The 27,842-nt window shown below is 53.8% G+C and overlaps 1 protein-coding gene across 2 annotated transcripts; it reads left to right on the top strand.

The window, feature by feature from the left end:
* The first annotated feature begins 116 nt into the window (after positions 1-116).
* On the top strand, positions 117-25,923 carry Myh6 (myosin heavy chain 6). 2 transcript variants are annotated; one of them, XM_076545008.1, is made up of 38 exons: positions 117-273; positions 680-897; positions 2,090-2,233; positions 2,459-2,615; positions 2,701-2,728; positions 2,996-3,107; positions 3,351-3,443; positions 4,132-4,195; positions 4,411-4,509; positions 5,756-5,859; positions 5,954-6,092; positions 6,489-6,757; positions 7,062-7,232; positions 8,393-8,702; positions 9,497-9,567; positions 9,829-9,916; positions 10,007-10,124; positions 10,266-10,389; positions 10,589-10,725; positions 13,162-13,417; positions 13,570-13,812; positions 13,983-14,159; positions 14,414-14,559; positions 14,801-14,891; positions 16,595-16,984; positions 17,320-17,446; positions 17,537-17,655; positions 17,962-18,158; positions 18,711-18,894; positions 19,033-19,198; positions 19,312-19,436; positions 20,219-20,527; positions 20,915-21,118; positions 23,035-23,160; positions 23,268-23,543; positions 24,616-24,711; positions 25,362-25,496; positions 25,847-25,923. In XM_076545008.1, exons 2-38 carry the CDS (start codon positions 697-699, stop codon positions 25,868-25,870), a joined length of 5,820 nt encoding a protein of 1,939 aa, XP_076401123.1. In that variant the 5' UTR covers positions 117-273; positions 680-696; the 3' UTR covers positions 25,871-25,923. The 2 variants fall into 2 exon arrangements, with proteins under 2 accessions (XP_076401123.1, XP_076401124.1); XM_076545009.1 differs by having other exon boundaries at positions 135-273; positions 25,850-25,923.
* Positions 25,924-27,842: the final 1,919 nt, after the last annotated feature.

Raw genomic sequence — 27,842 nt, 5'->3', positions numbered from 1 at the left:
TTTCTATGTCACGGTGCTGGGAATCAGACCCAGGGTTTCATGCATAGTAAGTAAGTGATCTACCAGGGAGCCTCAGCTTCAGCCGCCCAGTGTCCTTTCTTATCTGCCTCCCTCTCTATCTTGACCTGTTCTAGCCCAGTCAGGATTTCTGAGTCCATCTCTCTCTCTGCCGGCGGCCGCATCTTCCTGCCTGCCCGACGGCTGCACCTCTGTGGTGCCTCGTTCCCGCTGCGGTTCAAATTCTTCGGGATTCTCTGTGAAAAGCCTAGCCAGGTAAGAACGGCCCCAGTTTCCCCTGCAGACAGCAGGTCATGATTCTCCCAGAAGCCAGGCTGCCAGACCTCTCTTTCTTCCCCCAGCGGCCCAGCATCCTCCCTTAGCAAACTCTAGCAACCCCAGCTTTGGGAAAGGGGTCAGGGTGGAGCCACCTGTCGTGGGAACTAAGGAGCCCGAGAAAAGGGTTCTGGTGCAGAGAACCTCCTTCAGGTGACCTCGGAGTCAAGGAAAGCAGAACTCTTCAGGGTGGGGGAGGCGGGCACTTTACATGGAGCTATGGTGGGAGAGCCACAGGAGCTGGTATAGGAGAGGCAGGGCAGGGGTCGGGAAGAACAGAGGAGGCTGCATACAGAAGCCTGGGCCCACACCAGGAATGACAGGCCCCTCCTGTCCCCCTCGTCAGAGCTTAAGAGAGACAAGATGACGGATGCCCAGATGGCTGACTTTGGGGCAGCGGCCCAGTACCTCCGCAAATCCGAGAAGGAGCGCCTGGAGGCCCAGACTCGGCCCTTTGACATCCGCACAGAGTGCTTCGTGCCTGACGACAAGGAGGAGTATGTCAAGGCCAAGGTCGTGTCCCGGGAGGGTGGCAAGGTCACGGCCGAGACTGAAAATGGCAAGGTGTGTGCCACAGTGGCAAGATGGCGGCGGGGGGGGGGGTCCTGGGGGGACGAGGGAGGAGGGGGGGCAGGGGAGTCGGGCAGCGTTGGGAAAGGGGTTGGGTGGAGCCACCTGTAGTGGGAACTAAGAGCCTGAGATGAGGGTGAGAACGCCAAGGTATGCTCCCTTGGGAACCCCAGCATCAGAACCCTCTCAGGGGACCTAAGCAGGCACACCAAAGTCTCACCCAAGAGATGCTCTCTTGCCAGAAAGGAGACCTGCACGGACGATGCCTTCCTCCTCAGGGAGGGCTGTAGATGAAGGACGCAGGTGCAGCATTAAGAGCAGCTCCCCTTTCTGGCAGCTACATCCCTCTTGTCCGTGCCTCAGTTTCCCCCAAGAGTTCACTTTCTCAAATTCCCTTCCCCTAAACCAAGAGCAAATTCAGGCCCAGATGAATATAAAGGGCAGAACTTCAGAGCTGAGAGCTGAGTCCTGAGGCCAGCATAGACCCAAACGCCTCTTTTCTCTCGGTCTACCCATGAGACTCACCCCCTGTCACCAGTAGGGTTCGGAGCTGTGTGCCTCACAGGTTTGCTGCCTGGATGTGGCTTCCCAAGGATGTGTGGATCAGCAGCTACAACCCACAAAGGTTTCTAAGCAGTCCTGGTTCAGCCAGCTCTGGTCACTATGAAGGCACAGCATTGAACTGTTAAGAGCCGCCACCGATCCGCTTTAAAAACACTTGAATCCCGGCGGGCAGATGGTATTGGCATCAGGGCATAGCAAACCGGTGCCAACTGAACCCCAACTATGACTGATGAAGAGCGCAGAGTTGGGGTGTTCAGGAGACAACCCAAGAATCACACACGACACGGTGTACACAGATTCTGGAGCTGCTAGTCCTCAGCTTTGCCTTTATATATTTAAAGCATGGGCGTAGAAAAGTGTCGATCACTGGGCAGGGTCGGAAGCCGGCAAGAGAAAGGAACCCTAGAATATCTTTAGAGCACGGGCAGGAAAGTCACCTGGGGCTTGAGTCCTAGGGGAGTTAGGGGCAGGAAGCTGGGATCCTTGTCACCTAAGAATCCGGTGAAGGATGCCAAGAAGGGCTGTGTCCTGGGCAGAGAAAGAGCACAAGGCTAGCAGACGGGATCTGGCAAGAGCCCATGGGACGGTGGTACCCATCCTATCACCCGCTCTCCCTCTCTAGACAGTGACCATAAAAGAGGACCAGGTGATGCAGCAGAACCCGCCCAAGTTCGACAAGATCGAGGACATGGCCATGCTCACCTTCCTGCATGAGCCGGCAGTGCTGTACAACCTCAAGGAGCGCTACGCAGCCTGGATGATCTACGTGAGTGGCTGCTACACGCCGCAGAGGCCTCCACAGGCCAGGGGACTCACAAAGACAGGGGGTGGAGAAGCTCCCCAAAGGCCCATTCTCCTCTCTCCCCGACCGCCCCCCTAAGCTGCAGAGTGAAGGGAGCCCGCTGACGTGGCCGGGGATGCCTCTGCCGGCCCCGACTGCCAGTCCCAGGCTCCCCTTATCAACCACACACCGGCTTTGTCTTCCGCTCAGACCTACTCAGGCCTCTTCTGCGTCACCGTCAACCCCTACAAGTGGCTGCCGGTGTACAACGCTGAAGTGGTGGCTGCCTACCGCGGCAAGAAGAGGAGCGAGGCCCCGCCCCACATCTTCTCCATCTCTGATAACGCCTATCAGTACATGCTGACCGGTGAGCCTGGTGCCCGGGCCTGTGTCCCCTCCTCCCCAGCCCCCGCCTAGCCCCAACCCATTGCCTCTCCTCTCCTCTCTTCCAGATCGGGAGAACCAGTCCATCCTCATCACGTGAGCAAGCACTATGCCTCCGCAGGGGTTGCGGGTGGGGATGCCCAGGCTGATCCCTGGGGTACAGGTGGGAAGGAGAGCTTTCCAGGGTATAATTGCAAGAGTATGGGAAACTGGGCTCTTTTAAGAAGGCAAATCTCGGCGGGGGGGGGGGAGGGGGGGGTGCTGGGCTCTGGTGGCCTGAACTAGGAAAGGAAGAGTGTGGAGAACTCTGTATGAACAATAGTGTGGGATTCCTGGGTTCTGATTGGCCCTTGTTGCCTCAAGTGGAGAATCCGGAGCGGGGAAGACTGTGAACACGAAGCGTGTCATCCAGTACTTTGCCAGCATTGCGGCCATAGGTGACCGTAGCAAGAAGGACAATCCCAATGCGAACAAGGTGAGTGTGGGTCACAGGCTCCGCAGGGGAGACGCAGGGGGCAGAGCAGGGCTTGTGAGTGTCACTACAGATCCTCCCGGCAGCACACACGTGCCTGTGTGTCCTGTGATCTGTGTGTGGTCTGAAGACTCACCACCCATCCAACCCCACCCACTCCTGGGGATCAGAGTAGGCACCCAGCCAATCAAAACCTTCTAGAAGTGAATAGTTGATGAACCCCTCAAACTTCTGCTCCTTCTACAGGGCACCCTGGAGGACCAGATTATCCAGGCTAACCCCGCTCTGGAGGCCTTCGGCAACGCCAAGACTGTCAGGAATGACAACTCCTCCAGATTCGTGAGTGATCCTGGACCACTACCAGATGGTCTCATCCAAACTTGTCAGGAAAACGGGAGTTCTGTCCTGCCAACAATCAACATATTTGGTTGATTGTGTCACCCCTGAATTTGGATATCATTAAGCACATGTGTATGCACACACACACACACACACACACAGAGCAGACCCTTCTGACCCAACCTGGCTCCTTGAGTTCTGGGAACCCAGGAAAGAGATCCAAACTGTCCACAGATGTGGCAGAGTTGATTTGGGCCATATTTGAAATCTCTGGTGAGCATTTCCCAAATGTTTTCACTTTGGTCTTGAGAGGAAAGACACACTCTGGGGCCAAAAGCCTGAATTTCTACAGGCTGAGCAAGTCACCAACCTCCCTGAGCCCAAGCCCTTCACCTGTGAAACAGGGGTAACGGCTTCTACCCCACAGAACACTGCCAGGTGACGCGGGGCGAGGTGACAGGCACAAACCAGGCTTTGACACGGACTCAGGCTGGCTGCTGCTCTCCCGCAGCCTCTCGCCGGTATCTGGGAGTGAACTGTCTTTTCTTAGTTTTACTGATGCTAAACTACAACGCCAAATAGACCCTTTACTTCTAGAATCATCCAGGGCATTCTGGGTTGGGCTAAAGCCCCAGATGTGATGCCATGTTTCTGAACAGTTCCTTCACTCTGTCTGGTCTACCCACAGGGGAAGTTCATCAGGATCCACTTCGGAGCCACTGGGAAGCTGGCTTCTGCAGACATAGAGACCTGTGAGTACCCTCCACGCCTGCTCCCTTCCCACTGCACGGCCCCATCTCCCCTGTCCCTCGGTAGATCTCTGCCCACTCGTGGCTTTAATAGTCTTTACTGAAACCAGTCTCTCCTGGGCGTCTTCACCACCCTGTGGGAGCCTCCTGCTCTGATCCCTACCCTTTTGCTGACTCACCTCTCTCCTCTCACCTGCCTACCCTCCTCTTTTCCTCAGACCTTCTGGAGAAGTCTCGGGTGATCTTCCAGCTCAAGGCTGAGAGGAACTACCACATCTTCTACCAGATCCTGTCCAACAAGAAGCCGGAGCTGCTGGGTAAGGCCAGCCTGACCACTGCCCATGTCTTCCCCTGAGCCTGCCCATGGGGCTCCTCCCCTGGCTCTGTCCAACCTCTCTTTCCCCTCTTTCCTCTGCCCCTCTCTTCCCCTCCCTCCTCCCTGCTGGTCTGCCCCCTCTTCCTCCCCCTCCTCCCTGCTGGTCTGCCCTCTCTTCCTCCCTCCTCCCTGCTGGTCTGCTCCTCTCTTCCTCCCCCTCCTCCCTGCTGGTCTGCCCTCTCTTCCTCCCTCCTCCCTGCTGGTCTGCCCTCTCTTCCTCCCTCCTCCCTGCTGGTCTTCCCCCTCTTCCTCCCCCTCCTCCCTGCTGCTCTTCCCCTCTTCCCCCTCCCTCCTCCCTGCTGGTCTGCCCCTCTCTTTCCCTCCCTCCTCCCTGCTGGTCTGCCCTCTCTTCCTCCTCCCTCCTCCCTGCTGCTCTTCCCCTCTTCCCCCTCCCTCCTCCCTGCTGGTCTGCCCTCTCTTCCTCCCTCCTCCCTGCTGCTCTTCCCCTCTTCCCCCTCCCTCCTCCCTGCTGCTCTTCCCCTCTTCCCCCTCCCTCCTCCCTGCTGGTCTTCCCCTCTTCCTCCCTCCTCCCTGCTGGTCTGCCCTCTCTTCCTCCCTCCTCCCTGCTGGTCTGCCCTCTCTTCCTCTCCCTCCTCCCTGCTGGTCTGCCCCCTCTTCCCCCTCCCTCCTCCCTGCTGGTCTGCCCCCTCTTCCTCCCCCTCCTCCCTGCTGGTCTGCCCTCTCTTCCTCCCCCTCCTCCCTGCTGGTCTTCCCCCTCTTCCCCCTCCTCCCTGCTAGTCTTCCCCCTCTTCCTCCCTCCTCCCTGCTGGTCTGCCCCCTCTTCCCCCTCCCTCCTCCCTGCTGGTCTGCCCTCTCTTTCTCCCTCCTCCCTGCTGGTCTGTTCCTCTCCTGATGACTGTCAAGTACCCTGCTCCTTACTTCACTCTCTTCCCTGCCATGTTTTCTCTCCTCCCCCTTTCCTCCCTTCTTCTCTTCACACACTTCTTGTCCCACGTTCTCCTTCTTCCTTTCTACTGGGCCCGGGGGGGGGGGGGGGGGCTTCTTTCCTGGTCCCTCCCGCCCCGTGATTTCACTTCTTTCGTATTGGCTCATTGGCCCTCACTGACTGTCCTCTTCTCTACCTCCTCCCTGCCCTGTTTTTCTCCACTCTTCCTCCATTCTCCCCTCCTTCCCCTTCTCTACCTCCTTCTCCCCCGTCCCCACCTTGCCCTCCCTGCTTGGCACAGACATGCTGCTGGTCACCAACAACCCCTACGACTACGCCTTCGTGTCTCAGGGAGAGGTGTCTGTGGCCTCCATCGATGACTCCGAGGAGCTTTTGGCCACTGATGTGAGCGAGGAGGCTGGAGATGCCTTTGGGGAGTTCTGGAGAGCTCCTGGATCACCCTCCACCCACCCTCCACATCTCTCTCTCTCTGTCCCAGAGTGCCTTTGACGTGCTGAGCTTCACGGCGGAGGAGAAGGCGGGTGTCTACAAGCTGACGGGCGCCATCATGCACTATGGAAACATGAAGTTCAAGCAGAAGCAGCGGGAAGAACAGGCGGAGCCGGACGGCACCGAAGGTGTGGGGGAGGTCCAGGGCTGAGGGAACCGGGGCTGCTGCATGGGCTGAAGAGGCCTGTTGACCTCACTCACATGCTGAACACAGTCGCTAGGGACTAAGTCTCCCAGGCTGTGCCCAGCGGTTCTTTCAACAAGCCTTAAGGAATTGGGTTGGCAACAAAATTGTTTGGACCATCATACAGAAAGTAGGAGGAAACTGGGAAGAATATGAGAAACAGTTGGTCAGTGTCTTCACCCAGGCAGACTGGAGAAACTGAGGCTTGTGGGATAGAGAGAGGGAGGGAGGGATGGGGTGGGACAAGGCCTTGGCAAGTGGAGCCACAGCCCAATCAGAAGTTGTTTGGGACTGGGAAGGGACTGGGACTGAAAGCACTTCCACTCTCCCTGTCACTCAGATGCCGACAAGTCCGCCTACCTCATGGGGCTGAACTCAGCCGACCTGCTCAAGGGGCTGTGCCACCCTCGGGTGAAAGTGGGCAACGAGTATGTCACCAAGGGGCAGAGTGTCCAGCAGGTGTACTACTCCATCGGGGCACTGGCCAAGTCAGTGTATGAGAAGATGTTCAACTGGATGGTGACCCGCATCAACGCAACCCTGGAGACCAAGCAGCCACGCCAGTACTTCATAGGTGTCCTGGACATTGCCGGCTTTGAGATCTTCGATGTGAGTCTGGCAGCCCTGGCCTGAGACCTCACTGGTGGTCCCTCACCCACTCACTCACACCTTCAGTCCCATGTGGAGGAGGGCCAGCCGTGGGCCAGGCACAGGATGGCAGTGGGGATCATGGAGTGACAGCCAATCCCTGTCCCTGCCCTCAGGAGAGGCTCTCCTGTCCCTGTCATGACCTGGGAGGGGACCAGCCATGCCTGTGCTGGGCTCGGGCAGGTGTGTGGCACAGCCCTAGGCTGAGCCTGATGGCCACTCGGACCCTCAGTCGGCCTGACTGACCGGCTGCCACACCCTCCAGTTCAACAGCTTCGAGCAGCTGTGCATCAACTTCACCAACGAGAAGCTGCAGCAGTTCTTCAATCACCACATGTTCGTGCTGGAGCAGGAGGAGTACAAGAAGGAGGGCATCGAGTGGGAGTTCATCGACTTCGGCATGGACCTGCAGGCCTGCATCGACCTCATTGAGAAGGTGTGTCCGGTCTCCACTATCCGATCTCCCTTCTCTGCCAACCCAGACAGAGTAGTAGGTCCAACCTTTCTACCCTCAGGAAACTACAGTCCCCAGAATCCCAAGCTGCTCCCCAGCCGAGCTTCACCCACTGTGGCGAGGTCACGGGCACCCACAAGTGCTGTCCTCCTTCCTCAGACTTTGAGGAAAGCTTGTTTTCTTGTTCCACTATATGACAGTCACCTCCCAGGGACTCCCGACCCTTCTCTATCACATAAGGAACATCATTCATGGCAAGATCCTAGACAGAAACTGGAAATGTCTGCTCTTCTTGCTTGCTGAGAAATAACCAATTTCCAGCTGGTCTCCTCGGGAGACGAGTGTCCGCTGTGCCATGATGATTTCCTGCATCAAAGTGCCTCGCCCTTTGCTACAGGCCAGAGCCCAGTATCTGACCTGCATGCAGTCGGTCACTAGCCACTGAAAATGGGAACTTCCCACAAGCTGAGTCATTGAATTCTAGACCAAGGCTCTCATCTTCCAGAGACCACAGAATCCCCTAGACTGTGGGGGAGGCACATGCCTCAACTTCACCAAATTCTTAAAAGAATTCTAGTCTCAGAACCTAGATTTTCCCCCCACACACACACAGCCAACCCTTGAATTGACAGGGGTCTGGCTGCCTCTGTAGTCTACCTAGTTCTGTGGACACACATCTGTCCCTAGCCTTAAAAGGAAGCTTTTTCTAGTCTTTGCAGGCCTTGAGGGGAGTGATTAGGAATTGCATAGCTATTTTGCTATTGGGGGAAAGAATTACGTGGGGTAGCACCAGATGCGATTGGATATAGGTTAATTAAGAATATTGTCAGCCGGGCAGTGGTGGCACACACCTGTAATCCCAGCACTTGGGAGGCAGAGGCAGAAGGAGCTCTGTGAATTCGAGGCCAGCCTGATCTAGAGAGTAAGTTCTAGGATAGCCAGGTCTGTTACACAGAGAAACCCTGTCTCAAGAAACCAAAAAAAAAAAGAAAGAAAGAAAAGAATATCATCTTCCTATCTTGGACCAAGAGGTTCCGCCCAGGCACCCTTCTCCTCCCTAGCAATGCGGGTCTGTGGAGTCTTCTTGGCAGAGTGTAGGAGTGTAAACAGGGATTCTTTCTCCCCTTGGTCTATGCTCTCAGCCCATGGGCATCATGTCCATCCTGGAGGAGGAGTGCATGTTCCCCAAGGCCTCAGACATGACCTTCAAGGCCAAGCTGTATGACAACCACCTGGGCAAGTCCAATAACTTCCAGAAGCCTCGCAACGTCAAGGGGAAGCAGGAAGCCCACTTCTCGTTGGTGCACTATGCAGGCACCGTGGACTACAACATCATGGGCTGGCTGGAAAAGAACAAGGACCCCCTCAATGAGACCGTGGTCGGCTTGTACCAAAAGTCCTCCCTCAAGCTCATGGCCACACTCTTCTCCACCTATGCTTCTGCTGATGCTGGTAAGGGGGGCAACCCCCACAGTGGGCCGGGGTCCACAGGTGTGGGGTCTAGAGGCAGCCGCCGGGCCCAGCCAGTCCATCTCCACTCCCTTACTTTGCGCCATGGATACTGGCACACATGTCTGCCTCCCGAAGACTGGGAGCACCTGGCGGTCGGCAAGGGTGGCATACACACATTTCTGTAGATGCCCAGCACAGAGCAATACACAAAGGAGTTTTTAACGCACACGGAGAAGATCGCTAAACAAATGGTAGGACAGATGAACCCCCGGTTCAGAGAACGGAGAAAACAGGTGTGGTTTGAAATGACCAGGGCGAAGTCGAAAAAGAGAAAATGGAAAGAGCGTGAAGGTGGGGTTAGGAGAGGGGAAGAACAGGGCCGTGATAGTGTTTTCTGAACTCCAGGTGAGCTGCCTTACAGGCTTATCTTAGCTAGCACTCTCCCCAGCTTTTAGAGGTGGTTACTTCCACCCTCGTGGGAAAAAGTTTGCCCACAGTCACACAGCCCTTGAGGACCAGAGCCCTGCCCTGTCCTGCCCCTGCCCCATGCCCAGGAGTGCCTGTGGTTTTTTTTTGTTGTTGTTTGTTTGTTTGTTTGTTTTGGTTTTCCAAGACAGGGTTTCTCTGTGTATCTTTGTGCCTTTCCTGTAACTCACTTGGTAGTCCAGGCTGGCCTCGAACTCGCAGAGATCCGCCTGCCTCTGCCTCCCGAGTGCTGGGATTAAAGGCGTGCGCCACCACCGCCCTGCGAGTGTTTTTAAGTTCTTATTCATTGGTCCTTCTCCTGTTACTAGGCGACAGTGGTAAAGGCAAAGGAGGCAAGAAGAAAGGTTCATCCTTCCAGACAGTGTCTGCTCTCCACCGGGTAAGAAGGGCCCAGAGATCCCAGAACACCTGCAGCGGGTAGGCTGGGGGCCTTTAGGCTGTAACTCTATCCTGATGCTCTGTGTGTGGGAAGGAAAGAAGCCAGTTACACGACCATTTCCTTGGTATTTGAACACTGTCTGAGACTGAACTCACTCTGCTTCCTGGGGTGGTTCTGTTGATGGGGCCTCTGGAGCCCAGTGCTCAGGGGCCCAAGGGAAGGTCCTCATGGCCCCCAACTCCCCACTCTACGCACATCCAGGAAAATCTGAACAAGCTGATGACAAACCTGAGGACCACACACCCTCACTTTGTGCGCTGCATCATCCCCAATGAGCGGAAGGCTCCAGGTGAGTGAGCCACGGGAAGGTTTTCGTCCGGGTAGGCTGCCTGCCGTCCACTTACCTGGAGGCTGATTCCCTTCTCCCCTGCTGCCCCAGGGGTGATGGACAACCCCCTGGTCATGCACCAGCTGAGATGCAACGGGGTGCTGGAGGGCATCCGCATCTGCAGGAAGGGCTTCCCCAACCGAATTCTTTACGGGGACTTCCGCCAGAGGTGGGTAAGGGTGCCCCAGGGCTCAGGGAGCCAGGGGTGGGCTGACTTGGTGGGTGTAGGGAGTCTATGGTGGCCCTGGAATTCTGTAGGCAGAGCAGACCCACACAGAATGCAAATGACTCTGAGAACTTCCCTCCCAAGGTACCGCATCCTGAACCCAGCAGCCATCCCTGAGGGCCAATTCATTGACAGCAGGAAAGGGGCCGAGAAGCTGCTGGGCTCCCTGGACATTGACCACAACCAGTACAAGTTCGGCCACACCAAGGTGAGTCGGGAGCTCCACATAATGGTTGCAGAGCAGGTGGCCATGCTGAGTGACACAGCTTTTGCATCCCCACCCTCAGCCCTCGGATGCACAGGTGACGGGTCCCCGGGAGCTCACTGGCCAGTCTTTCCCCCACCTCTACCCTGGTCACCCTCCTCTGAGGCTGTGCCCCACGTTGGTGCTACCCACTTGCCCACAGGTGTTCTTCAAGGCGGGGCTGCTGGGGCTGCTGGAGGAGATGCGTGATGAGAGGCTGAGCCGCATCATCACCAGAATCCAGGCTCAGGCCCGAGGCCAGCTCATGCGCATTGAGTTCAAGAAGATAGTGGAACGCAGGTGAGGCGGAGGGAAGGGAAAGGTGAGAGTCAGGCATAGAAGACCTGGGTTCAGACCCTGGCTCCACCACTCGCTAGTGATGTGATCAGGCTGCAATAGGGTTCATTTTGAACCGTTGTTTTAAAGGTTCCAAAGACACTTTAAAGCACTGGCTTAATTAAGAAGTCTGTAGATGTATAAACTAGTACAGGATTTTGAAAAACGTTTTATTCTCTTTTTAACATACTTAGTTTTTTTTTTAAAATTAGATTCATTTATTTATTGGGGAGATGCCATGTCACATACATAAAAGTGAGAGGACAGCCCACAGAGTTGGGTCTCTCTTTCTACTGTTTGGGTCCAAGGACTCAAACTCAGGTCTTCAAGTTTGCAGCTTTCCGGGTTTTTTTTTTTTTTTTGTTTTGTTTTGTTTTTTTGTTTTGTTTTTGTTTTTCTTTCTTTCTTCTTGAAGACAGGGTCTCTCTGTGTAGCCCTGGTTTATGTTACATTTATTTGTTAATTTCGTGTGTCCATGGATAGGTGGTATGTGTGTATATGTGTCTGTGCATGAGCCATGGTGCAGATAGAGGTCAGAGGGCAATTTGCAGGAGTCAGTTCTCCGTGTCTACTCTGTTCAGATCCAGGGACTGAACTCAGGCTGCGAGGCTGGACAGCCACGGTCTTTGCATGCCGAGCCATTTCGCCAGCCCTGGTCTCCTCTTTAGAGATGAACTATCGTGTGCCCTTAATTTTTTCAAGTTTTTGACAAATTCATACATATATACAGTACACTGTAATCATACTCACCCACTGCCCCTCCCCCACACCCCCTCTTCTTCCTAACTTGCCCCCTCTTGCTTTCATGTCTTTATTTTTTTTTGAATCATCATACTTTAGTCATACTTTTCCATTCCACTCCTGAAGACAGTCCCACAGAGAAAGCCCTTCACATCTACACCATGAGACAAAATCCAGTTTTCATAGAGGTCTTAATCCTAAGAGCAGAGACCTGGAAACAACCTCAGTTTCCATCTAAACTGTATTCCAGTCATTTGGTGAAATACTACAAAACAATGAAAATGGCTGAACTACAACTACATGGTACGAACATTTGAACTTTAAAAGCATAAGTCACTTAGGGAACAAAAGCAAGTCATACAAGCCACACTCAGTATGACACAGTATTTCTTTATAAAGCTCAGAAATAATAAAAACAGGAATGCATTTCAATTTTTTAAATTTTTTTTTTTTGGCTTTTTTGTTTGTTTGTTTGTTTTTTGAGACAGGATTTCTCTGTGTAACAGCCCTGGCTGTCATGGAACTCTCTTTGTAGACCAGGCTGGCCTCAAACTCACAGAGATCCTCTTGTCTCTGCCTCTCAAGTACTGGGATTAAAAGCATGCACCACCATGCCCTGCTCAGAAATGCATTGTTTAAAGTTACTTTTGTACATTGTTAAAATATTTTTTCTGAAGAAGTAAAGAGATGAGGAGCTGGGAGAAATGACTCAGGAGGCATTTACTGTGCAAACCTGGGTGCGTACATTCCATCTCCAGCAGCCACATAAAAACCCAAGTGTGGCTGCATAAACCTGGGACCCCAGCGATGCGGGGTACAGAGACAGGAGGCTCACTAGGACTGGCTGGAGACCAGCCTAACTAAACCGGCAAATCCCAGGTTCAGTGTCTCCATGGAATAAGACAGAGAGGGACAGAGACACCTAATGTCCCCCTCTGGCCTCTAGGCACACATGGGCATGCACACTCACACACATGTGTCTATATACAACACATGCACACATACAAATTTTAAAAAATGGAGACCATGTCTCACTGTGTATCCAGGGCTGGCTTGGAACTCACTATGTAGACCAGGCTGACCTCCACAGCAATCTACCTGCTTCTGCCTCCTGAGCGCTAGGATAAAAGGTGTGCACTACCACACTCAGGAAAAAAAAAAATTAAGTAAGAAAATGAAAACCAAGATGGACAGCAGCAATGGCTGCTTCTAGTAGAGGCCCAGGAAGCGTGGAGGGTGGAGCACGCTGCTAGCTCCATGTCTGGAGGCTCCATCCCTTCAGGGGGTGGGTTCACAAGCAGTCATCTTGTTTTTATACTTCATACCAAGCATGTCACAGGCATACTGAGATGTGAAGTGCTACATAGTCTGTAGCTTATCTGCAGGTCTCCTGAAAATGAAGCGGTGAGCACAGGAGACGCTCTCTGCTCCTGCCCCAGTAGGGGAGTGCACACCACCCTTCTGTTGAAGTCACTAAGTCATGAATCCCCATTCAGTGTAGAGATCCTGTCTGAAGGACACACACAAATGAGGCTACAATGTCCCTTGTCCTTGCTGCCTACAAACCTGCTTAGGTGGAGGAGGAGGCCAGGGCAACTGATAGCATGACTGAGGAGGCTTCCTCCTACCGTTTTTCCTGATTCCACACTTTGTTGTCAGGGACGCCCTGCTGGTAATCCAGTGGAACATCCGGGCCTTCATGGGGGTCAAGAATTGGCCATGGATGAAGCTCTACTTCAAGATCAAGCCACTGCTGAAGAGCGCGGAGACGGAGAAGGAGATGGCCAACATGAAGGAAGAGTTTGGGCGAGTCAAAGAATCACTGGAGAAATCTGAGGCTCGGCGGAAGGAACTGGAGGAGAAGATGGTGTCCCTGCTGCAGGAGAAGAACGACCTGCAGCTCCAAGTGCAGGCGGTGAGGCTTTCCCTTCCCTCTTTCTCTCTGTCTCCTGGATTATTTCCCATCTCACCTCCAGAGTCTAGGAATCCAGAAGCTCCAGCCCTCTCTGAAAGACCCTGCATCTTTCCTCTCTTTAATCATTACTTCTTCTCCTCCTCTTCCTCCAGGAACAAGACAACCTCAATGATGCCGAGGAGCGCTGCGACCAGCTGATCAAGAACAAGATCCAGCTGGAGGCCAAGGTGAAGGAGATGACCGAGAGGCTGGAGGATGAGGAGGAGATGAACGCAGAGCTCACTGCCAAGAAACGCAAGCTGGAGGATGAGTGCTCGGAGCTCAAGAAGGACATTGATGACCTGGAGCTGACGCTGGCCAAGGTGGAGAAGGAGAAGCATGCTACAGAGAACAAGGTGAGGCCAGCTTCCTCGGGTTCAGCTCAGGTCTCCTGAAGGTTTCCACACCAGAGCATGGGCCTAGCTGGTAGCATCTTTATAGGTGTCTCTGGGATGATATCCTTTGACCCTAAAAGCAATGTGATGGGTTTTTTAATTAATTTATTTTAATTTATTTTTTTTGGCAGGTTAAAAATCTAACAGAGGAGATGGCTGGGCTGGACGAGATCATCGCCAAGCTGACCAAGGAGAAGAAAGCTCTGCAAGAGGCCCACCAGCAGGCCCTGGATGACCTTCAGGCCGAGGAAGACAAGGTCAACACTCTGACCAAGGCCAAGGTCAAGCTGGAGCAGCAGGTGGATGATGTAAGTAAGAGCCGTGCTCCACCTCTCTCAGATCGAGACTTTGTAGTCAGTGCCTGGAGGTGAGGAATTCTCCCCTCCCCATCTGAGGTCTACGATGTTCTCTGTGCTTCCTCATCAGGCATATCGCTGAGTCCTTTGTGTTTCCAGAAAGTTCTGTGCAGGCTTGAGTACCAACCCCACTGGACTCCAAGTTTAAGACATACACTGTGGATTTCGGCCTCTCCCGCATTTATTTATTTTATTTTCTCCACCAGCTGGAGGGATCCCTGGAGCAGGAGAAGAAGGTGCGCATGGACCTGGAGCGAGCAAAGCGGAAGCTGGAGGGTGACCTGAAGCTGACCCAGGAGAGCATCATGGACCTAGAGAATGACAAGCTTCAGCTGGAAGAAAAACTCAAGAAGTATGACCTGTGGTGGGCAGGAGGGGCTGATAAGGGGAGTTGGCCTGGTAACCACGGCGCAGAGTGCTGGATTTCCACTGGCTTGGCTGCCCCAAGCACGGGGGAAGTGAGAGCCATCAGCCGCCCCCCCCCCATCAGTGTCAGGGCCAGGATTTCAGGGGGCTGGTTCTGGCATAAAGCAATAAAAGAAAACAGGCCCGAAGGAAAAAAGATCATCAGTCACATGTCCCTTCTACTCCAGGAAAGAGTTCGACATTAATCAGCAGAACAGTAAAATTGAGGATGAGCAGGCCTTGGCTCTTCAGCTGCAGAAGAAACTGAAGGAAAACCAGGTGACCTTATCCCTGTGTGACCAAAGGGGATCAGAGCCTGGAGGCTGTGGGGGATGCCTAAGGTTCTAGATAACATTTGGGACTCCGGGCGGTCTAAGACCCAAGCATTCCTCAATACGGGAAGACTAGCCCTCCCATCATTGAGCAAGAATGTGTCATCTTCTTGGCAAAGCTGTTTTGGGGGAGAGTCACACCTAGAAATAGGGCTTCTTTTTCCCAAGATGCACTCTGCCTGATGGACGGTCTGCTCTGGAACAATTGAGAGGACTCAATTCTCCCCTGATCCTCTCTGTTCCCCTCTGTAAACCCTCACGAAGCCCCTTCCCATAGCCTGCTCTGCTCACAATCCTCGGGTACTAACCACAACCTCTGACACAGGCTGAGAACTCATAGGCATCCCTGAAATGAAGTTCACTCCTACCTCCCGAAGCAAGTCACCCACCCTCCCTTCCACTCAATGTTCTTCTCACAAAGGCAATAAGGCTGTAAACGAAGGCTTACCCACATCCATGTGTGGTTTGTCCCCCCATCTTCTTGGATACACTTTCCTGGTTTTAGGCAGAAGACTGAGCCATCCTCAGGGTCTTCTGCCACAAGTCTGGGCAAGTGGTTTGGCCTCTTGGAGACATTAATGCTGTTATCCTCACCAGGTCTCGTCACTGGGCTACAGCGTCTCCTTCTCTGCTCAAGTCCAACCTTCTCCATTTTGAGAGTAGAGGTGTAGATCTCCTCTCTCCTACCCAGGGTCCACTCTGGTTCATTTAAGTTGTCCATCACACCAAAAACTGGGGGCCCACAAATCATCCCTACAGAGACAACAGGCCAAAATGCTAGGTGGGGCACTCTCCAAATCTAGTCAAGACCAAGACGAAGGCTACAACAGTGAGGTGGGGATGGAGAAGAGGGCACCTTGTGGACACATACCTGGCTTGGAAAGGATCGATCGGGCTAGAGCTCAGGCCTGAACATAACTAAGGAATCCACGAAGAGCAAGGAGTGCATTCAATTAGACTTCATGGTTGACTCAGATAATTACAACAGTATTTGATTGTTCTTGAGGGAGCTTGTTGCAAACGTTTGTGAAAACATGAGTACTTACTTCCCTGCTTTATGGTTAGTGGAGCAGAGTCAGGTGAAGCTGGATTCTTTGAGGTTCATAATCTCATGAGATCCTCCCCCCCCCAAATATGGGTCCACAGTGCTTAGGCTGCAGGTGCTCAAACTGAGTCTCGGGTGCTTTTAGGAAATCCTCAAAACTTGGACATCAGCCGAATTCCTAATGACAGCCAGTTCATTCTAGGGTGTTTAGCAGTACCCCCTTGATTCTACCTACAGCTGCCATAGCATCCTCTACCAAGTCCACACAATTAAAAATGTCTCCAGGCTCCAAGCAGTGGTGGCACATGCCTTTAATCCCAGCACTTGAGAGGCAGAGACAGGAGGATCTCTGTGAGTTTGAGGCTAGCCTGGGCTACAGAGTGAGATCCAGGACAGCCAGGAATTGCCAGCTGTGCCCAATGGCTGAAAACCAGTGCTAGAGATTTAGCAACTGGGAGCCTTTTAGAGCCCTGGGGCGGGGGGGGGGGGGGCCTCCACGGAGGGGTCCAGGAAGCAGGTCTGATCCTCCGTGTCCCTGGGGCGGGGGCGGGGGCCTCCACGGAGGGGTCCAGGAAGCAGGTCTGATCCTCCGTGTCCCCGGCCAGGCCCGCATCGAGGAGCTGGAGGAGGAACTGGAGGCCGAGCGCACAGCCAGGGCCAAGGTGGAGAAGCTGCGCTCAGACCTGTCCCGAGAGCTGGAGGAGATCAGCGAGAGGCTGGAGGAGGCCGGAGGGGCCACGTCCGTGCAGATCGAGATGAACAAGAAGCGCGAGGCCGAGTTCCAGAAGATGCGGCGGGACCTGGAGGAGGCCACCCTGCAGCACGAGGCCACAGCCGCGGCCCTGCGCAAGAAGCACGCCGACAGTGTGGCCGAGCTGGGGGAGCAGATCGACAACCTGCAGCGAGTGAAGCAGAAGCTGGAGAAGGAGAAGAGCGAGTTCAAGCTGGAGCTGGATGATGTCACCTCCAACATGGAGCAGATCATCAAGGCCAAGGTGGGCCCTCTCGGCTGCCTCCCCCTCCCCCTCACAGCGGTGCCTTCTAGTCCTCTTTCTTGTCATTCCATTCCCCTTTATTCCCCATTGGTCTTCACCTCCTGTCTGCCCTGCCTCTCCATAGCCTTCACCTACGTTTTTCTACTCATCTTCCCTCCATCCACGTCCCCTCCTCACACTGAGTCCCTTCTGCTCTGACTGTGTGACCCCGCTGCTTGTCCTCTGTGCTCTCTCCATTTCTTTTCTTCCTCTGCTCTGGGTCCACACGACCCCTCCTCCCTGCCAGTCCCGGCCCTTCCCACATTCCCATTCCGTCTGCTCCTTACTGCCCGAAGGCAAACCTGGAGAAAGTGTCTCGGACCCTGGAGGACCAGGCCAATGAATACCGGGTAAAGCTGGAGGAATCTCAGCGCTCGCTCAATGACTTCACCACTCAGCGAGCCAAGCTGCAGACGGAGAATGGTGGGTGCCCCTGACCATGCCCTAGCCTGCCCTCGGCAGGGCTTTGGTTGCCCCATTCCATGACCCAAGAGCCCTTCATTCCACCTCCAGGAGAGCTGGCGAGGCAGCTGGAAGAGAAGGAGGCGCTGATTTCCCAGCTGACCCGAGGCAAGCTCTCCTACACCCAGCAGATGGAGGACCTCAAGAGGCAGCTGGAGGAGGAAGGCAAGGTGAGGCCCCATTGACGACAGTGGCACAGGCTTGATGACATCCCTGGACGTGATGTTAACTCCAGAAATGCACCTGGAAGCCAGAGACAGTCTATTAACCTGTCTCCCTACTAACGGACCCTCAAGGTCACTTAAGGACTCCTTATTTGTAAGGGAGAAAGGTAGGCAAATGAAAACCACTCAAAGACGTCGAGAATCCACTTCCTTTGGGCGAGTCTGGGCCTTGACCGACGTCAATAGACATAAGAATCTAGGGAATGGGGGTGCTGGGTTTGCCCCACTTCCTTAATGCCCACCTCTTCCCAGGCCAAGAATGCCCTGGCCCACGCACTGCAGTCAGCCCGGCATGATTGTGACCTGCTGCGGGAACAGTATGAGGAGGAAATGGAGGCCAAGGCCGAGCTACAGCGTGTCCTGTCCAAGGCCAACTCAGAGGTGGCCCAGTGGAGGACCAAGTATGAGACGGATGCCATCCAGAGGACCGAGGAGCTGGAGGAAGCCAAGTGAGTCCACTGACACTCCCACCTGGATTTGCAAAGAGGAAGGAGCAGAGCATCTGATATGATGACAGGCAGAGCAGATGCAGGAAAGAGCTTTGGAGTGGGAGGACAGAAAAATGGGGAGGCCTGGTGAGCAACAGAGGCATTTGGTAGAAAAGCCTGACTCCTGCAACCTGTAACGGACGCACATCTGGCTGGCCCTGATTTATTTCCTTTGACGGGTGAGCTTTTGGCCCGGGTTATACCTGATACTCACGTATAAGACGAGCAAAAAGCTTGTTAGTCAGAGGAGCTATCATCATTCAGCCTGGGGGTATTCGGCCTGGGGGGTGGGGGCAGGCACTGCCACCCAGATTGCTGTGTGTATGGGGGAGCCTGAGCCGCCTATGCTAGAAGATTCTAGGCACCAGCAGCCTCACCTCCTCTAGGCTGGGGCTCCAACATCTCAGGGAGCTGTGGGGAGAAACTGGGTCTTTTTTCATCAAAACTGGGAAGAAGGGGGTCATCTCAAGGCCTTGTTGCTCCAAGTACAGTCACATACATTCCCCTGGACAGGAAGAAGCTGGCCCAGAGGCTTCAGGATGCAGAGGAGGCTGTGGAGGCCGTCAATGCCAAGTGCTCCTCCCTGGAGAAGACCAAGCACAGGCTGCAGAACGAGATCGAGGACCTGATGGTGGACGTGGAGCGCTCCAATGCCGCCGCCGCTGCCCTGGACAAGAAGCAGAGGAATTTCGACAAGGTAGCCTCGGGGTGGGGCGGTGGGCAGTGTGCATGGTGGTGGTGGGGTCTGTGCCAGCTCAAGGTCAGGGCAGTCTCCTTGGAGGCAGGGGAGGGAGGGGCCTGGGGCAGCTCTGGGCAGTGTGCCCCTCCCCTGCAGATCCTGGCAGAGTGGAAGCAGAAGTATGAGGAGTCCCAGTCAGAGCTGGAGTCGTCCCAGAAGGAGGCGCGCTCCCTGAGCACAGAGCTCTTCAAGCTCAAGAATGCCTATGAGGAGTCACTGGAGCACCTGGAGACCTTTAAGAGGGAGAACAAGAACCTTCAGGGTGTGTGAGCCGAGGGGGCCGGGAAGGGCCACAGGGATGGGGAAGGGCCGCAGGGAAAGGTGGACCTTGTGGCAGCACCGGAATACTGATCTTTCTGGTCCTCTGATCCTCAGAGGAGATCTCAGACCTGACTGAGCAGCTGGGAGAAGGGGGGAAAAATGTGCATGAGCTGGAGAAGATCCGCAAGCAGCTAGAGGTGGAGAAACTGGAGCTGCAGTCGGCCCTGGAGGAGGCTGAGGTGAGGGTTTGTCTCTCCCTGCACTCTCCAGTCTGTCCTACTGTTGCCCGACCTTACAGGAGTCACCCTGACCCACAGACAAAAATCCACTGGTTCCTGTTCTTAGTAGAAGACCATGGACCCAGTAACCATGACTGCCTCCAAAGCTAAGGCTTTCACACCGGACAATGCCACAGTCCGATTTCAGGGCAGAAGCCTTGCTTCCCAGTTGGAATCTGGCCATCATAACGGCAGCTCACACAGCTGGGGAGGAACATAGGCTCCAGGGCCAAAGGACCTGGGTTTGAACCCCGGCATGAGACCGTCCGTGGGCCTTGCTGGCCTCATCTGTGAGGTGGAATTAATAACACACCTCATAAGATTGTGTGTATGATTATTATTATGAAGGTGAAGCGAGATAACACAGTCAAGAACTTGTTAAATATTAGCCGCTGTTACTGTGCATTGCTAAGAAGCTGGGACAGCCCCAAACTGGGGCTACAGAAACATAAACCTTTTCTATGATTTTTTTTTTCCCTTGGTGGGTCAGGAACTCCTGCTGTGTTAGTCCCAAAGGTCTGGTGACTGAGAAGTCAAATTCTTTCCTTTTCAGAGGAAGGTCCAGGAGTGAGGAGCCCTAGGCATCCAGTACTTGCTCTCCCACAGCAGTCTGGGTACAGGCCTGTCAGCACAGGTTCCTTTCTTGGCCACAGCCTGGTTAAAGTCTGTCATCCTCTCATCCCCCGACATCCCACCTAATTCAGCCCTGATTACCCACCTTTGACTCCTCCTCCGCTTTCCAGGCCTCCCTAGAGCATGAGGAGGGCAAGATCCTCCGCGCCCAGCTGGAGTTCAACCAGATCAAGGCAGAGATCGAAAGGAAGCTGGCAGAGAAGGACGAGGAGATGGAGCAGGCCAAGCGCAACCACCTGCGGGTGGTGGACTCCCTGCAGACCTCCCTGGATGCAGAGACGCGCAGCCGCAATGAGGCCCTGCGGGTGAAGAAGAAGATGGAGGGCGACCTCAATGAGATGGAGATCCAGCTCAGTCAGGCCAATAGAATAGCCTCAGAGGCCCAGAAGCACCTGAAGAATTCCCAAGCCCACTTGAAGGTAACAGGGGCCAGGGGTCTCAGAGGTGGTGAGTATGAGTGTCCAGAAAGATGCTAAAGGTCTAGGACCATATCATTCTGACCCAATCTTGTCCCATCTTGGAAGCTAAGCAGGGCTGGGCTTGGATCACACTTGAATGAGAGATAGAAAAGGACAGGGAATCACAAATATGAGAAAGTAGGAGCCGCATACCTCCTGGATTTGTAGGTGTGAGGAACAGTGTGCTCTGGACCAGTCTAGCCTAGGACTAGAGAATAATGAGATAGGTACTTATCTTACTGTTGACAAGAGGCTATTGGATGGGGTGGGGTGGGGTGTGCCAGACCCAAAAGGGGAGGCTCTGATGGCATGGAGTCTAGGCCCTTTCCCTTCACACTTTCTCCATAGGACACACAGCTCCAGCTGGACGATGCCCTCCACGCCAATGACGACCTGAAGGAGAACATCGCCATCGTGGAGAGACGCAACACCCTGCTGCAGGCAGAGCTGGAGGAGCTGCGGGCTGTGGTGGAGCAGACCGAGCGATCCAGGAAGCTGGCAGAGCAGGAGCTGATTGAGACCAGTGAGCGGGTGCAGCTGCTGCACTCCCAGGTGAGGGGGTGCCCTGTGCAGAAACCCACTGGGTGTCGGAGCCCAGGATAATTTTAGAGCAAGTCAAGCAGGATTGCAAAGTAACTCATTTCTTGGGTCAACTCTAGTCTGTTAGTAGCAGCTAAGAGAACTAGTATCTTGAAGAGGAATAGGCTCAGAAATGAAGTATGTTGTGACTGAGTGGCGATGTCTGTGAGTCACAAGTCTGGGGGCCACGGACTTCATTTGGTCACCTGATGTTCTTGATCAAGAAGGCAGCCTCCAGCTTGGTTTGTAAAGACAGGAGCTCGGGAATTTTTTTTTTCAAGACAGGGTTTCTCTGTGCAGTTTTGGTGCCTGTCCTGGAACTCACTTGGTAGACCAGGCTGGCCTCGAACTCACAGAGATCCGCCTGCCTCTGTCTCCCGAGTGCTGGGATTAAAGGCGTGCGCCACCACCGCCCGGCGAGCTAGGAAATTTAAAGATGTGTAGCTCGGGCTGGAGAGATGGCTCAGCAGTCAAGTGTGTTTACTGCTCTTTTGCAGGACCCAAATTTGGTCCCCAGCACCCAAGTCAGGTGGCTCACAATGCCCTATAACTCCGCCTCCAGAAGACCTGATGTTTTTGGCCTCTGTGGGCACCTGTACTCACATGGGTATATTCACACATGCACACACATATACCCAGATTTTTTTTTAAAAAAAAAAACATTTTGAAGAGCCATAACTCACCTTCCTGCCAGGCAAACTGTGGGGAGGACACCACTTTATACACTTCCATTGTATCCGGTTCTACTCGACATGAGTGTGCCAAACTATTGCCGTGTCTTGTGGGTGTGATTTTTGTTTCATGATTCAGCATATGTGTAAAGGACACCATCCACTGACTGACTGCGTCCTCTTCTTTAGTCAGGTATACTTTTCTCTAATTATAACCATTTCTAGTTATTTTTCCTTAAAATCTTTCCATTTCCCCGGTAACACTGCCCTGTCCCGATACACAAACATATTACTAAAGCACTCAAGGGTGAAACTCCAGACCTTGGGCTGTTTGGAGCCTTTCTTCAGAGCTGAGTAATTTCCTGGACCATATCCATCCCCATAAGGAAAGGAAAAGTAAGGAATATCCTGAGAGCTAGGCTTGTTTAATTTTTATTTGTGCGGTATATGCGTGTTCGTGTGTGCACGTGTGTAGAGGCCGGAGGTCAACAATGGGCGTCTTCCTCTACGGTTCTCCATCTTATCTTTTGAGATAAGGGAGAGCTGGCGGGACAGGCTGACGAGCTTCATCTGTCTCTAAGCTTCCCCGCACTGGGCTTACAGATGTGTGCCACTGCCATGCCCGCTTCCACATGGCTTCTGGGATCTGAACTTAGGTCCTCATGTTTGTGTGGCAGGTGCTTCACTGAGACACCTCCCCAGCCTTAGGCGGCTGCCACTGCCGCTGCTCCCTCTTCTTCAACGTCTTCTTCTTTTCAATGACCCTTTCTAATTTTCTCTGAACAAAAATACGGAACCAAGCAATAAAGTATGTAAAGACTCATAGAGGTCCCCTAGTGAGAACTTACTCAGGATCCAAGGAGTTTGCTTTACCCAGCAGGGCTGCATAAGGAGATGATTTGACCATGGACAGGGGTACCATGTGTTTGGAAGGGTCTACACTTGGCTGTGCAGTGGGCTTTGATCTAGCAAAGGGGAGGTCTTTTGCCCTGCCCCTTGGTGTTGTTATAAAAAGCCCTTTTGAAGAGACAGAAGGGGCCGGTGGATTTTGATCCAGGTCCTCCCAAAGCTATCCTGTGTTTCTGTCTGTCTCCTCTCCACTATCTTTCTATCCAAAAGTTTCTTATTCCTCTCTCCTCCTCATAGGAACCCTTTAAAAGGTGGGAGCTGGCCTCCCACAAAGGTGTGTATTTGATACTTTTCTCTATTCATATCTAGAACACCAGCCTCATCAACCAGAAGAAGAAGATGGACGCAGACCTGTCCCAGCTCCAGACTGAGGTGGAAGAGGCCGTGCAGGAGTGTAGGAACGCAGAGGAGAAGGCCAAGAAGGCCATCACAGATGTGAGTCCCCTCCCCTGCCTACCCACTCCAGGCCAGCATCTCCCCAGCCTGCACAGTGAGCCCGCGAGGACCTGAGCAGACCACGTGCCCTCCTCTCCCGTGCACAGGCCGCCATGATGGCGGAGGAGCTGAAGAAGGAGCAGGACACCAGTGCCCACCTGGAGCGCATGAAGAAGAACATGGAGCAGACCATCAAGGACCTGCAGCACCGGCTGGACGAAGCAGAGCAGATCGCCCTCAAGGGCGGCAAGAAGCAGCTGCAGAAGCTGGAGGCCCGGGTTCGGGAGCTGGAGAATGAGCTGGAGGCTGAGCAGAAGCGCAATGCGGAGTCTGTGAAGGGCATGAGGAAGAGTGAGCGCCGCATCAAGGAGCTCACCTACCAGGTTCATTTACCGGCCCACCTCTGGGCTCAAACAGGGCCCTGCTGTGCTGGGCTGTCACTCATTAATGCCAGCCACCTTTAGATGTTCTCTGCAGTTTCTCTGACAGGTTCTGGAGGCAGTTCAGCTTGAACCCAGGGGTTTTTGCAGGAAATGGAGACCCCCTACTTCCCCAAAACTATTTCACTCCACGTTTCCCCAGGTTTTTTAGTATTTCAAAGTACTACAGTGAAAGCTTCTGACTAGTCCAAAGAGTCCCTCCACCCTGTGCCAGCCAGACACAAAGAAATGCCATATGGCACTTTAGGAACAAGAGTCAGTTCACAGGAGAAAACAGAGATCTTCTGTGTAACTATGAGGAGAAATAAGGGAAGCCAAGGCCTTAGAACAGCACCTCAGAGTGTCTGAACTCCATCTGCACAGCTGAGATTGACCATTGACCTGCTAGTCTCAGTTCTGGGAAGGAGATGGGTACATTGGTCCATTTAAGAAGGGGATACAAGAGGCACAGGGTAAAGACTGATTACCTATTGTGGACAAAAGTGTGGTGGCATCCTAGAACCTCAAATGACGTGGAGACAGGAATGACCAAGGGTCACTGGAGCCGCTGACCTTGCTGCCCAAATTCTGGCTCTGGAGAATGTGCTGGAATAACGGGCTGTGTTAATTAGGATCTAGACAATCTAGACAATGATAACCCTACTCTTCCTTTGCTTTCTTTACTGTTCCTCCACTGGTCACCTTAGAACCACTGGCCGGAAGTGTCCATGTTGCTGCAAGGAGAACTCTGTTCACCAGACGGCGGCCAGATAGACCCTAACCCTCCATATGACCACATGAAGAAGTTCCCTGTAGCTCTGAGAACCTCCCCTCACAGCACCCCAGCCCTCTTTAATTTGTGGCTCCCCGACTAAAATTCCCTTTGACCTACAAAGAGAGACCGCACCCCCTTGACAGCCACTGGAGGGAGAAGCAGCTGAGGCCTGGGGAGAAGACCTGGCTGAGGGAGGAGGGGATGATGATCGCATTTGCTCCTCTCCCCCAAAACTGGCTTTTCCTTCCCACCCACCTCCAGACCGAGGAGGACAAGAAGAACCTGCTGAGGCTGCAGGACCTGGTGGACAAGCTGCAGCTGAAGGTGAAGGCCTACAAGCGCCAGGCTGAGGAGGCGGTGAGTTGATAGTTTGCTCTCCCTCTTTTATCAGCACACCTGCTGGTGAGAGCCAGGGGAGTAGCTGCCACCGTGGGGCCCAGACAAGGCTCTGCTCTAACCTACAGCTCAGCCATGTGTTCTGCATGTCTGGTATAAGCAGAGCTGGATTTAGTACCCCAGCTTCAAAAAATCAGTGCGGTGTGTGTCCTGCCTGCGTCTGCCCACCAGCTGCTTCCAGTCAAGACCACGTGAGGGAGTAGAGACAGCGCAGAGGACAGGAAAGGGCCAAGAGAAGGAACCGGGGCTGAAAGGGAGCCGAACTAGACACAAAGCAAAAGAGAAGAGATCTGGGCAGACAGCAACCTGTGGGTGTGGTGTGGATGAGCGCAGCTGTGCAGAAAACTCGCGGCTCCACAGGCATCTGTCTGAGGCCAACCGGAATAGATGCCATGAATCTGGATTCTGAGGGGGTGAACCCGTGCCGGGCAGTGGGTGGCCATGAGGGGTTTCAAGCACAGAACAAGTTTGAGGAGGGTACCAAGCAGGACATCCCTGGGAGGGCTGCTGTAGGAAGCGTGTGAGGGGTGGCTCAGGGACAGGGACCGTGAGATTCTGGGAGTCCATGCTTCTTCTCACCCCATCCTCCCGTCCCTTTTATCCGCTCCTAGGAGGAGCAGGCCAACACCAACCTGTCCAAGTTCCGCAAGGTGCAGCATGAGCTGGATGAGGCCGAGGAGAGGGCGGACATCGCCGAGTCCCAGGTCAACAAGCTGCGGGCCAAGAGCCGTGACATTGGTGCCAAGGTGGGTCCCTCCCCTGAAACTGCTAGTCACGCTCTCACCAGGATGTCCCTGCATGCATGATGTTCTGAACAGCTATGTGTATGTCCCACATACATCTAGACATGAAGAATAGGCAATATGTACAACCTGAGGGTCTCACAGACATCTAAACCTGAGAATTCACTCTCCCACTCACAGCAGCCCTAGATCTGTATTCCAAACAACCAGCATCCCTATCATGAGACTTCAAGATCCCCGAGGTTTAAATGCCCCCCTTTCCAAGGGCGTCTTCCTAAAGCCACTGAAAGCTCTAGGGATTCCTCCTCAGACCACTTTGCCCATTGCCCTCATGCCTCTCATTCCTTTCTCAGCAGAAAATGCACGATGAGGAATGATGCGGCCTGAAGAACCTTGCTGTTGCTAGCCCACAATAAACACAGATACCCGATTCTTCCTGTCCCCGTCGTCCTTTCTACCAGCTGTCCACCTGAGGTGGGAATTTTGGTGGCCCCAGAGGAGGGTGGTGAGGCCACGGCCTCAGTGTCAGAGCTGTGGGATCAAAAGCACCCCATATCTGTGGAGGAAGAGACCACGAGAGAAGTGAGGTGCCCCGTCCCAGGGAGCACAGCTGTGGTCCCAGCTCTGCGCTGTCAATTGCACAAGTCAAGAAACGGAAAAATTTCAAAAGTGGGGGAGAAATGAAAGCCGGGTGCGAGGACCCAAGCCTGTAGTCTCAGCAGGCCACAGGAGGTGGAAGCGAGAGGCAGGCTCAGCTAGAAAGCAAGGTCAAAGCCAGCCTGGGCACTGTGAGACCCGACTTCCAAAGCAACAAAATAACAACCCCCAAAGAGTAGGGAGAACAGAGACACTGAACAGGCAAGCCGACTCCAGACACAGGGGCATGGAAGTTTGGTGCGGAGGCGGAAACCGTCCTCAGCCGCTCCACCCCTGAGCTGGCAGAAATTAGAGTTGTTCCGGGCCGTGTGTTCTTTCTAAAATGAACTCCCCACTGACGCCAAGAGGGTGCTGTGGATGGAAGTGCAGGAAACTGCTGTGGGATGCTCGGAAACCGCTGAGGCCCCGCTCTATCCGGCTCCTTAGACGGAGCCCACAGGGCGTATCTTCCCACCCCCAACATCAGTCCTAGCCTCTGTGAATCAGGCCTCACCGTGAAGACATTCCAGGATTCAAGTACCAGATAATGCTGAGCCCAAATCAGTGTGGGGTATGGACCAAACAGGGACAGTCCTCGCTTTGTATTCCCTCACACAGACATACACGGGTGCATGTACAGACCCACAGCTGGGTACGAGTCCAGCGGCCCCATCCCCAGCTTCTTGGCAGACTAGACACACAGCTGCTTGGGGGAGGGAGCTGAGATCTGCTGGAATGTAAACCCATGCCCCCTTCTGGGAATTTGGGCAAGGTTCTCCAGACCCCTTTCCCATCTCTTCACCCATGCTCTTCTCCCTGCTTCCCTAGCCCAGCCTTTCCATCTCCTCTGAGACTATGCCCACCCCACCTCCATCTTCCTGACCATGGCGGTCAGCTAGACTCGAGTGCAGACTGTGCAGAAAGCCTGAGAACCAGGAGTAGAACCCAGGGAAACCCAAAGTCCGGTTAGCTCCTTCCCTGGAGCACCTGCCTGGCCTGATGAGGTTCCAGAACACAAAGATAGGAAGACAGGAAACAGGAGGCAGGGGAAATCGACTCAAGAGAAAGTCATCAGAGGGAAACATGGCACCACGCTACCCAGGACACAGGCTTGAGGCCACAGCCCACGCTAAAAGGCCCAGCCTAGAGGGGAAAAGGCATTTCAGGAGAACAAAGCACTGAAAAGAGTGGACGAGAAGTCAGCTGGAATGGAACCACTTATATGGAACATGATGGGTTCCTCCAGCCAGGCAGAGAAGTACTGTCTATCCTCAAACTCCTTCCCAAGCCAATTTGCCCTTTCAGGCCCAACTGTTACCTCTAAATCTCTGGTGTCAAGCGTAAGGCTCCGCAGACAGGAAACACTCAGGAAATGTGTTCCTAGGAAGTGGCAAGCTGGGAAAGTGGGTCCGCTGGCGACGGGATGGGCCCCTGTTTTCAGAGCTTCAAAAGAACTCAAAACAGTATCTGAGACAGTTCTGTGTCAACGTCAAGATGTTCTAGACCCAGCTCTGCTACAAATAAGGAGGTCACTTCTCCCTAACTGAGCCCCAGTTTTCTCTTATACAGAACAGGGCATGTGACCAGCTCATAGCTAAGAGCTTTTCTTTCAGGTGCTGGTATTTTAGGAATTTCTCCTAAGACCTTTGGCTGTCCTCTTCCCTATGGTCTGCCCGCCCAGCCCTCACCATACCACAAGGGGGAGCTCTACAC

The sequence above is a fragment of the Peromyscus maniculatus genome, chromosome 9 (assembly GCF_049852395.1).
Source record: "Peromyscus maniculatus bairdii isolate BWxNUB_F1_BW_parent chromosome 9, HU_Pman_BW_mat_3.1, whole genome shotgun sequence".
NCBI classification, from domain to species: Eukaryota; Metazoa; Chordata; class Mammalia; order Rodentia; family Cricetidae; genus Peromyscus; species Peromyscus maniculatus.
The sequence above is the reverse complement of the archived record's forward strand: the minus strand, read 5'-3'. Positions and strand labels throughout refer to the sequence as shown.